Raw genomic sequence first — 12,473 nt, 5'->3', positions numbered from 1 at the left:
AAGTTCACCTTCATAGAGGTGTGGATTGAGTGAATGCAGCAATATGCAATAGAAGAATACATCAGCAAGAGTTTGAGGGAAATCAGAAAATCCTTTTAAAAGTTATCAATTTTTGAAGTTTCTGCTTATTCACTGCTAGATGAGAAGACTAGTACAGCTTTTGATGTCATTTGTGTATAACAATTTAAAGAAAAATAAGAAGAAAATTCAAGATATTCACACTTTTCTCGCATAGTCAAGAACACTTGACTTTCCTCTTTCAGAAGGCAAGATGGAGTAAAATTACCCTTAACTTACGTCAATGATGAGTCGAGGAAATGTCAACTTTTTTCAAAAAGAGTGAAATTCTTTTTATATTTTCTTTTTGTCATTGTTTGCATGTGACATCACATACTGTAGTAGTCTTCTCATTCAGCAGTGAGTGTGCAGAAACCATAAAAATCTGTAAATTTGTAACGGATTGTCTGATTTTCCCCAAACTCTCATGATATGATCTCCTTTTTATTCTTGCATTCACTAAATCCACATGTATGCATGAAAGTTAACTTGTCCTGTAAGTGGCACAGATATCCAAACAAATAATGAAGTAAATGGTCCTATTATGAGAATAAAACTGTTACTAGGATTTCTTTGTTTCTGGATATCTAAGCCATTTCAAAACCAATTTACATCCAATAAAATGTAAATTCTTTTTAAAATGTCATTTTTTTTTTGGTTCCATAATTCATAACAGGTTTGTCATCATCTCACAGAAGATATGTCAAATTGCAGTCCCACCTCAACACATGTATACATTCATGTTATAACAAAGTACATTAGAGAATTAACACAGGTTAGGTGCTGACATTGCGGCAGCAATGACATCAAGGGAGTTTGCGATTCTTTCAAGGTGAGAATTTTGCTGCCGCAAAATGATCAGTCGCTCTCTTTCCAATTCAACGAGCTGCTGACTAGCAGGTGGATGGACCGTAGGGGGATGTGGCGTAGGGACAGGAAATTCAGAGAGGCAAGTTGCAGGAGGACGAGATGCTGTCGGGTGGGTAGCAGGGGGATCAGATGTAGGGGGAAGAGAAGCTGGACGATCTGGAATGATGGGAGTGGGTGGTTGCACTGGAGTTGAAATCGTTGGGAGCACTGGGGAGGATGCAGCCCCTTCAAGCAACTGCTTCAAAAGGTTTGAGGCAGTGTCGGTTCCACTTTCGTTGGTGCTCTATTAAAGGGACAAACAGTAAACAGAATCAAATTGGTAATAGCTCATGTTATCTATTGAAGAGGACTATTTTTAAACAATTATCCATTAAAAGATTGTCTATTGCGATTTACCTCATGTATCTTTCCTTATTAACTCTCAATTTTATGACTTATAACTTGAAACAGAAATTAACCTTTAAAAGAAAAAGTGATGCATTAAAGTAATTCAGTATTCAAGTTTTTTGATCAAAATGTAATTCCTTTTACAATGTTATAATCCTACAATCCAAACTTGAACAGAAAGGCCTACTTCTTGAATAAAAAATGACAGGAGTTGGAATGTTTTGTTGGAAACTTTATTTTTGTGAAATTGAAAAATAAAAATTCAAATGCTCATTAAAAAACATGATAAATGGCCATGAAACACTTTCCCAACCTGAGATGAACTGAACCCCGCTTCAGTCTCCTGTCCCATTACACCTACAACAGTCTCCTTGGCCAACACTTCAAGTACCGCCTCCATCAAGGGTTTTATTTCAAGGCTTCCTCCACCTGCATGTAATATAATATGTCAACAGTCAGTAACTTGTATGTTTATGTCACATTTGTAACATCAGTGAACATATTTGAAGTGACCTGCTATGAGTACATATCACATAGAAAACAATACACTCACAGTTGAGAGAGGTAGACTTTAATAGATGACTATGTTTGGCCAGAACTTGGAACAAAATTCCCATACACTGTGACTGTCTGCTCATACACTGATACTAACTACAAAGGGAACACCTGCTTCTGTAATGCCTTGTGATCTCTGAGTGATGTATGGTTGAACCCTCTGGTTGATAGAGCTTAGAGGCCATGTCTGGCCTGATTATGTAATATACTGCTTATTTCAGTTATCTGTTGCAATTACAATGGTAAAATTAAAGGATCCCTCCTTCCCATAAATTTGCCAATTGGTAAATGTTTCCTGGTTGCCCTACATTAAATAGGAAAAGTAATTTGCCGTTTCCCTCCAATCAATAACAAACTCCGTTAGTGATCTGCATGTTACAATTTTGGTATAAGATGAGAGGTATCATATATGACACAAAGGTAATTTGAATTATGAATCCATATAGGATCTATTGAGGGATTAAAGTGTATCAATTGCATACTATCAATGTCTTTGTTTCGGTAGAAATGCTGTTTGCTTCAATTCATTTGGGACTAAACAGTTGTTCATAGCAATCATTGTGATCACTGTTGACATTGTGCTAGGATATGACTGGAAAAAATTGCAGAGGCTGTACATACAACTATCAATTGCACAAATACAATATCTTAAAATTGAAGAGTCGTGTAAGTTAAAAAGGTTATTTGAATTATTATAATTATGATTCAATATATGAGGAATTATATGATCTAGTGAGGGATTAAAGTGTATCAATTGCATACTCTCAATGTGTTTGTTTCTGTAGAAATGCTGTTTGCTTCAATTCATCTGGGACTAATCAGTTGTTCACTGCAATCATTATGATCACGGTTGACACCGGGCTAGGATATGACTGGAAAAAAGTGCAGAGGCTGTACATACAACTATCAATTGCACCAATACAATATCTGAAAATTGAAGAGTTGTGTAGATTACATTTACATGTATCTTTAGCGTGCTCGTTTTGGTGATTAATGGTAAATTCAACTTACCTAAGATTAATTTTATTTTTAAACAGCCATTACAATGACTAATGACACAGTACCAAGATATTAAAGAAGTATATTTATTATGACTGAGGCTGTTCACAAAAATGTAATAAAATGCGCTGATTCAACACTATGCTGTGTGATTATTTTTGTTACTTTGGTACGATGCTGATGTTTCATTTTACACATTGTATTTGGAATTAGATATTTGTTCATTGCAATTATGGTAATGAATTACACTGAAATCGGATACAGATTTGTTAGAATATCATAAAAATGTGACCCGCTGCAACAAAAGGATCCGAAAGTCGGGGGAGGACAATTTTCTGAAAATGACATGACATTTTTCCCTTAGTATTCCACTTTAATGTCATATAATACATGACTCATGAAATTACTCGGTTGCGGATATATCGATGATTTTATTAGCGCATGTCGAGTGGTTTAAGAAATCAGCGTTTCGAGAAAACTTCCTGCAAAGATTTCCTTCCGACGCTATCATGATCAAGGGGAAGCAAGACAGTTTTCACCTTTGACAATAGAAGGTACGCTCCTAGCAACCTCCACGATGTTCATTCAAGCTTAGCGCCAGCGGTCTACGCACGACCAATCAGTAACCAGGATGCAACGCACTGACCAATGAGATCACTCCCTCATTGCTAGGGCGGGGTCTAGCTGCGGCGCTAAATCCAAATCTTCGGACACGTTTCTGTTCCGTTGAAAGTCGGAAAATCATGGCCAAGAAAAATGTTATTTTCTTGCCTTTCCTTTGATCATTTAGCTTCGAAATTTCGGCAGATGATAGAAGATACATTACACTGCAAAATTATGTCAAAAACAGAAATCCGAATGTTTTGACGGATTTTGATGATCTAACTTCAAACTCGATTTTCTCGGCTCACCCGTCAGCGACTTTAGGATCCTTTTGTTGTAGCGGGTCAAAAATTAGCAGAGGCTTCAAAAGAATAAATGGACTGAAGTTTGAGGCAAAACATAGTTCTGGTATGCCTGCAAATCTCTCAAATTTTGCTCCAAAATATACATGTATGCCTAAAAAATGTAAGGAATAATGCTGTAATAACAAGATATCCGTTGGATAACGACGAAAAATGCAAAATATTAACAAGAAATGTTTGCATATCAGAACTTATCTGATCAGGGTCAGGCTGACTCGGACTCTGGGACAATTCGGCCTCACTTTGATGGCGGGGCTGTGTTGTCCCTCTGTATGATTACAGTAAAGGACTGTAAAGTGTTGTACTATGGGAGCGCATCGTGTTCTGGATGGTCGCAGTTTTTGGCCAAGTTCATACAACGCAAATATCAAAGAACCTCTTTGGCGCGCCTACAAAATGAACATGCGCCTATGTATGGCGATCACTAACTGCGTATAAATTGTCTGAAATATAGCGGGCTGAGTTGTCCCTCAGGCCAAGTAAACCTTGATCCTTCTGGAAGTTGGTATAAACTGACTTTAATTTTTTTTTTAAATCTCAAAATAATCTGAAACAACTCATCATCCCATCAAATCGTGTCATCCAAGTATAAGTTTCTTGGTAGACTCTTTCAATATATTGCAAAGCAAATATGAAATGGTGCAAGACGGGTTCACAAGTCCTTACCGGAACTAACTTTTCACTTAAAATCAATGCAATATGTAGTCTGACAATAATTTCAATATACATATGAAATGCACCATTCAAATCTTTAGCTTCAATAAAATATGATCAATGGCATATTGCCCTGTTAAGACATTGACTGGTGTGTTTAGGTGTATGGGTCTTTACAGATTCATGACAACGCATTTCCCATTCAAATCATACTTCATTTCTTTTCAGTAATATTTGCATGAAAAATGTTATGCATGTTGAAACATTACAAGAATACGGCGAGCGTGAACAGAAAAGGCATGCATTGATATGTAACGTTACCAGTTGCATTTCTTGCACTCTTGTATTTCAGTGCCCTCTGCTTTAGGTCACCCCATTTTCTTCTTACTTCCTCCTCCTCCCTGAAGAAACCAACTGCTCGCAAATGTACGGCTGCTTTCTTCCAATACCTTTTTTTCCGCTTTTCCACCTAAAAACATAAATGAAAATGAAGAAACTAATCATGAATGCATACAATAGGAGCAGAGACATATTATCGATTTATAATATTCTGGACTACACCTTCACATCTTTCACCACTGTTTATATAGTATCATTTTGAGGAAATGTGAACAAATATCTCTTTTGTGTATGAAAAAAAAATGTATATGTTGCTGAAATGAAGAAGATAATGAGTAGCATGAATGTACTGTAATCATACAGTTATGGATTATATTGATATACAGGGACAAATTTCCATAACTAAACATGTGGATAGAGTGAATGATTTAACACTATAACACATCACTGAAAGTTTGAGTAAAAGTAGACAATGCATTTAAAAGTTATAAATTTATCAAGTTTCAGTGCTGTCATCACTGCATAAAGAGACAACTTTAGCTGTCCTAGCTAACATTCATAGAGCAATGCAAAGAAAATATGAAGGAAATTCAAGATATATTCATTTTCATGCATAAATGAATGATTTCATTTTCTTTTAGAAGGAAAGGAAAATGAGGGAGAAAGATTTGCGGTGACAACATGTGTATGTAGTCCTTAACCGGATCGTTGTTTGGCAGAAGAGCCTGGAAAGAGGAGAATTGAAGAGGGAAGCGACATATGGGGGTTGTACGGAGGGCAAAAAGTGAAGAGTGGGGGACAGTAATGGGCTAGAAGTTGAAGTTGCACTAGTGGAGACGGTAGAGAAAGGAACAGAGAGAGTGGTAAGGAAGAATAGAGTGAGAAACAAGTAAGATGTTCGGACATCGTTAGAAGGAGAGAGATGAGAAAGAAGGGAAGAGGAAGAGGGAGGAGTTGAATGTTGGAAATCATGGAGATAGGAGAGAGAAGTGAAGATTCAAGAAACCAAGAGAAGAACGAAGTCGGCGAACAATGTGGACTATGTAATGCGGAATCAATGGAGAAAGGACGTATAATCCCGCAAAGGAAAGGTAAGTCGAGGAGAGATGAGACTATGTAGAGAGAAGGGAGAGAGAGAGGGGGGGGGGGGTGGGAGAAAACAAAGAAAAGAAGAAGAAAAAGAAAAAATGAAATTCAAGAAGTAAAAGAGAGGGGGCTTGGGTGGTTCTTAGAAATAAATGATGCAGAGGAGAGAGAAAAAAAAATTATGGAGAGGAAAATTGATGACAGTTAAATCCTGAAAAGGTTCCTGTGAGAGAAATGCAAAATGATAGATTAAAATAAGGTTAAAGTGTAGTCCTGAGGGGACAAGGCAAGAGAAATAACCTGTGAAGAAAACTTTAAATTAATACAAGTGGTCCTGAAATTGACCGTTGGGTTGTACGGAAGGAAGAAATAAAATGAAAAAGAAGAAAAGAGAAGAGAACAGAAAAGATGAGTAACGTAGAAACAGACAAAAGTGTTGGGGAGAGAGAAAAAAAGAGAAATTAAATACTGAGTCAAAGGTGCTAGTGAAGGTAGAGCAAGATGTCTAGTTATAAGAATAACTGGGAGAACCAAGGAACTTGACGTTTCGGGCAGGTTGACTGTCCTTCGTCAGAAGTGAAGCGTGACCTGAGAAGAGGCGGGCTATATATGGAGAATGCGGACCTAGATGGAAGTGGTCGGTTGTGGCGGGCTCGCAGGCGGGCTGAGCGTCGGCTGTTGGCGTGCAAGGTGGAGTGTTGTGGTCGCTGATGCGTTCTATTGTTCTCGGAGTGTGTTGATGGTGGAGTACATCTGTGAGGGCTAACTTGGCTGTTAGTAGGTCGTGGCCGGAGATTGGAGTCCGGACTAGATAGGGTGGACGCCGGTGGTGTGGATGACTTGTGTCGGTGAGGGCGTCTTCTGGAGCCAGCGATAGGTGTGGTAATGAGTGGGAAGCGAAGTTGACGTCGTGGGCGCTGTTGTGAGGAAGTTGTTGTGAAAATGTTACCCTCAATATATTAAAGTAACATTCAGTCGAAGAAAATTGTTCTTTCAAAGAGAATTAAATAAATGATATCAATTGTGGAATATCCTACATTTTTTTTTGAAATTCTTCTAAGCATGTCACATCATAAAATGTAGCTAAGTCTTTGTAGAGACCAGTCAAAGCATAGAAAATTGTAAGAAGATATTTTGTAAGTTTTGAAAATATTTCAAGATTTGCCTGAAATTATCAATGATGTGTTCAATAGATATTCATGTATTTACTCAATCACCATGAATACAAAGGTGAACTTATCCCTATGAGGCAATCAAATGAACTTAGTCCACATCCTCTGAGGCCTCCATCTCATCACAGTCATAACAAAATATTAAATGGGTTAGTCAAATATCGGTTAGTGATTGGCTAAACACAGTCACGTGATGGAGGCACATTCGTTATGTTCGCCCATGGGCGAACATTTTTTGTTATGTTCTCCCATGGGAAAACATTTTCACGTAACAAATGACAGACGGCCTAGGACCGCGCGCACAGTGAATTTGGCTCTGCGCGAGCGAGCGATCGAGTGCATTGTGCATGTGATAGGTGGCTGACGTTACTTTGACGTATTTGACTAACCCATATAATATAACAGATGATGACCTTTGTTGTTGGGAACATGTACCAAACGTTCCACCCTCAGAGTTTGAAATGCTATTTCGGGAGGTTAAGTCCCTCCACTTCCTCTCGGGACTTATAACCTCCCTCACTAGCATTTTAAACCCTTCGGGTGGAACATTCGGTATGTTCCTTCCCCCGCCAGTCATCATCTATATAATAATACATCCATCACATAACTGGCCAAGGTATCTCCATACCTGTATATAGATTCATTTTACTGTTTCTACATATCTAAACACATTATACCTACATGAATACATTCAATTGGAGAACATGATGTGCACATGTGATGCTGTGATGTTTGTGAATTACTGAAAGATGATAGTACATGCTCTCTAATTATATTGGGGGGGGGGGTTCCAGGAATATGTCTTGGTACAAAAATTGTATGTGAGAAATACATGCACCAAAACAATCTGAATGAATAGTGAAGTTCTAATGAAGCAAGTGTTAATATAAGTTTGTGTAAAAGCTTTCAGTACAGGCTAACTTACTGGAACGCTGGCATGGCCTGCCTTGCCAAACAGGGCAGACTTGTGCATTCCCACAAATTGGCACAAAGCCATCACCTCTGCCTCTCTCCAATTACTTCTCCTTCTTCTTGACAGATCTTCCTGAAATTTAAGAGGAAAAATGCAGATTTCACTAAATGTATAGTTTAATGTCCGTTTACATAATTTGTTTTTCTTCATGAAAACTATAAATTATGAATATATTGCTACCTCCAATAGTGATGTATGGTAACACTTTACTGAAAAACAAACAGAAACAGATGCAACCTATACAAAGTGAAGATTGGCAAAAACTGCTGATACTCTCATTTTCGGACATGGAAAATGCTTAGAAGTAAAATTGTAACATCTTGAAGGATTTCTTTTTGTTTTGTTTTGCAAATGATACAATAAAAGTAATGGAACTTGTTACTGACATAATTTTTAGGGTAATATCAGTCACCCTGCTTTCTGAAAAAGGTTAACTGATTGCTTTATTATTAATATGTAAAGTGAAAACATTCTAAATATTTTTCATAATTTCCTGATATTGATCAAGACATCATATGGTGTACAGAGTTCCTATCAAGATATAATTCCACCAAAACTGTAAGATTTGCAACCTTTTATGACAAAGTTATGTCAAGCTTTAATGGATGTGCATTAGTACTACTGCTGCTGTCACTCAGTCCACATTCATGTTGGAAATATAGTATCCTTTGTATTTTCATGCCCTGCCTATTTTGGATAGATATCTAAGAGTTGTTTGTTTGTTTTGGTTTGTTGTTGTTTTATTTTCTGCAGAAAACATGAAATAACAGATCCAGCATCTGAAAATCAGTTATAATTTACTGTAAGTGAAGAATGCCAAATTACAGCCAGAATTGTTCATTCAAGTAGTTCTCATTTGTATTGGCAACAAAGACATGCAGAGTATATTACACAATTTTATAACTTCAATTTGGCAATGACACTAAAACACAGATTCTGAAAATGACTTACCATTTTGACGATATGAGCTAGCAACCTGAAAAATAAGACAGAGATAATGTGTGCTTAAGATAATAACTTCAGAACCATTGATACAGAAAAATTCACCAAGTGATTCATTCTTAATCACTTAACATCATAGTCGATGAATGATGTTTGACATTATGACTATGACAGCTGACTTTGCAGACTTGTATGGCATATGAAAGCATCTGTATTGATACTGAATATTAATCCACTTCATTTTGTGAGCAATCCATTATGAAATATTCTGGAAATAAAATACCATTTCCACAGGTCAATGCATAAATCACAGAATACCATTACCCTACAAGATAACGGAGGTATAACAATGTAATAAAAAAGTACAGGCTGTTAATGGACAGTACAATCATCAGCAAATTATTCTTCACTCATCAACTTGTCCATATAACATTCAAACTAGGGGAGCAAAGGAGACTACCTGAAAGTATTCAAAGAAGGGCCACTAAAATGATTCCAGGAATGAGACATTTGTCAGACTCTTATAGCCTGTGTCACCTACCCCTACCACCTCTCAGTTACAGGCAAAAAGAGGGGACATGATTGATGTGTACAAATATTTGCATGGTAATTATCACACTAAGTGATATGTTGAGTTGTAACAGTGTTGTGAGAACTCGTGGTCACTCAATGAAGCTTGGAAAATGGTATGTAATTAGAGTGGATGTGAGCAAGTATTTTTTTGCCAACAGTGGTCCATATGTAGAATTCTCAGAAGATGTGGTCTCAGCATGCTCTGTTAATGCTTTTAATGATAAGCTCGACCAGCATTGGAAAAACTGTGCATTTGATTACGGATAGGTTCTAAGTGCTATGTAGAGTAACATGCCCAAGTTTGGTACACTTCATGATTTTCATGCTATTCACTTTCCAAAATATATGAAGTCCTGAGTGTATCTTTCGGAAGATTGTTTGTCAATATAATGACATTCTGATATGCATATTCGAGATATAAAAATTATATAAGAAATTTTGCAAAAAAAAAGTGGAATTTATAATACCTTCTCTTGTGCCATGTTAGTTACAAAGGTCCTTGATTCGTACACACACACACACAATTGTTATGCACTGTAATACAACTCCATTAATTTGCGTGCTTAAACATTATCACCAATAAGAATCATGCTGTAGCTGTACCAGGTACCAATCATGGCACAGTGCTGTCTGGAGGTGATGCTGACTAGCATTAAATGTAAATTATCTCTGTGAGCTCACTAGTCATTTGTAATCTGGCTGCTGTTGACTATAATAAACATCACAACAAACTTCAATTGCACAAGATGACTATTAGATCACGATTCAGTGCACAACTACTGGTGCACAGCGGTCCAAAATAAGAACCGCGACTTAAGTCGCTTGCTAATTTCCAGATTGAAATCTAGTTTGGCAAGAGGTCATAAAGATCAAAAACTTTTTGTGAAGCTTCAGGTCTTTGCTGCCCTGTTTACTGTGAATTTCAAGAGGTAGCAGGCTGTATCAAGATTTAAAACATGCTATAGGCCTAGATCTAGCTACATGTATACAAGACTGCTATGTGAATTATTTATTAGGCCAAGGTCCTATACTTATAATTAACGTTAGATTAGCTTCAGTGTTAAAAGAATGCTTCTTAAAACCCTGTCCGGTTGGTCCCAACTATTTAGGGGTTTTGGACAGTAAACAACAAGAAGAAGAATAGGCCTACTAGGCTGTACCAATCATACTCATATAGCACTGGGCAAATCATGGGCTTGTTACTCTTAATGTCCTTGTTGGTCTCAAGCAGTTTTCACCACTCCCTGCCTATGTCTGCCCCACGGATTTTTTTTTTTTTTAAACTCAACAACATTCTTAATAAGATTAGCTCAGGCTATAGTCTATCTCTAATTACAATAAAGACTAAAACAGGTTAAGAGTAAAGACTATTAAACGTTAGACAAGGGTTCGCAAGTGCTACAACCAACCCAACCCAAAGCAAATGAAAAAGGCAAACCCTGAAACAAAACTAGCCCTGGGCCTGGCCTGGGCTAGGGCTACCTAGATCTATTATATAGTAACATGTTAGGCCTGATACAAGGGTTTCTGCAGTGTTGCTGTTGGCCCTAATTAGATCGTTTCTATCTAACTTCTACCACAAGCACAAGTAACGTCAGACGATAGACCCTATAATGGAACGGAAATACAGCACACTTTAGAGCGTTCAGCGGATATTCACGCGGGGACCTAAGCCGACACTCGCAGGCCAAATGAAATCAAATTAACGTTCGAAACTAACGTTACAGGTACTAGCACATCATCAGCAGCTTCACCCGCATCGCCGCACGACCGTGCGATCGTGAGTGAGCACGTAACTATTATCGGAAGTATTTTTATTATTAGCATGTGAAATGCTTATTACAACGAAAAGAACTTTATCTATGCTTTCCACTTACGTTAAATAATTGAAGCTGTTAATAATTCACTCAAAATACCATCATTTCAACGACTAAAATAGCATTTATTAGTCGACTTCAATTTTACCAATACTTACCGGTGGAGCAACGACAGGGAGCAGACGATTGAGAGCTACGCTGACTGGAGACGCGCGTTCCGTTTTTTCGGGGAAATACCGGAAATTAGGCTCGTCCATGACAATTCGTTCCGATAGCGCGTTTATCAATCAAACGCAAGTTGCAATCAAACGCAAGTCTCTTCTAGCAACGGCGCGCAAGTATCCAACGCAAGTTGCGTGAGATACTTGCGTAGGATGTGAGTTGCGTTTAAACGCAACTTGAGTTTCTTGCAACGGGGCCTCTAAGACATAGTGTACCTAATCACAATATTCTACACAAGAAAAGGTGTTCTTGAAAAACAGCCAAAAAAACAAAACAAAAAACAACAACCCACAAAATTCTATTGGGTTTATGTTCAGAAGTTTTAGAATAAAGTTAAAGAAAAATCACTCTTTCATAGGATGTAAAACAACTCAAGATTGACTGGGCTGAACTCATTGCACCTATAAATTTTGAGTCCTAACGTAGAATCCGGGCATGCCACTTTTTGTTGATTCTGTGATGCACAGTCACATCATTTTTTGACACATACTAACCCATGGTCAGGGTATCATAAATCCATTAATTTCATTGCATGAGTCCCTTTAAGATCGCCACGTCTTACTTCACAGCCAACTTCCTTTTGCACCTGGATATTGCATCACATGATAATGACGCCATTAGTCATAGATTTGTCTTTTCCACGCCCAGTATCTCTACCTCATAATGACTCACACCCCTAACTCTCTCTTCCTCCATAAATATGCAAATTGTGTTTGTTTGTTTGTTTGTTTCTAGGGGTGCAATGATTTAAAAACACTCTTCTTCTTTCCTCACATGCCATCACTTCATAATGCTATGATAGTTTGACGTAAAGGATAAAGCTAAATTTCATTTTAAGATTGCCGTGTTGTACTTCACAGCC

The 12,473-nt window shown here is 37.6% G+C and overlaps 1 protein-coding gene across 1 annotated transcript; it reads right to left on the bottom strand.

Annotated features, from left to right (window-relative positions):
- Positions 1-414: 414 nt before the first annotated feature.
- LOC140234103 (uncharacterized) lies at positions 415-9,179 on the bottom strand. The gene is made up of 5 exons (XM_072314182.1): positions 9,009-9,179; positions 8,010-8,129; positions 4,809-4,956; positions 1,628-1,743; positions 415-1,210 (listed from the first exon to the last, which is right to left on the bottom strand). Exons 1-5 carry the CDS (start codon positions 9,009-9,011, stop codon positions 824-826), a joined length of 774 nt encoding a protein of 257 aa, XP_072170283.1. The 5' UTR covers positions 9,012-9,179; the 3' UTR covers positions 415-823.
- Between the last annotated feature and the right edge of the window lie 3,294 nt (positions 9,180-12,473).

Source organism: Diadema setosum, chromosome 10, assembly GCF_964275005.1.
Source record: "Diadema setosum chromosome 10, eeDiaSeto1, whole genome shotgun sequence".
NCBI classification, from domain to species: domain Eukaryota; kingdom Metazoa; phylum Echinodermata; class Echinoidea; order Diadematoida; family Diadematidae; genus Diadema; species Diadema setosum.
This window is presented reverse-complemented; position numbering and strand designations above follow the sequence as displayed.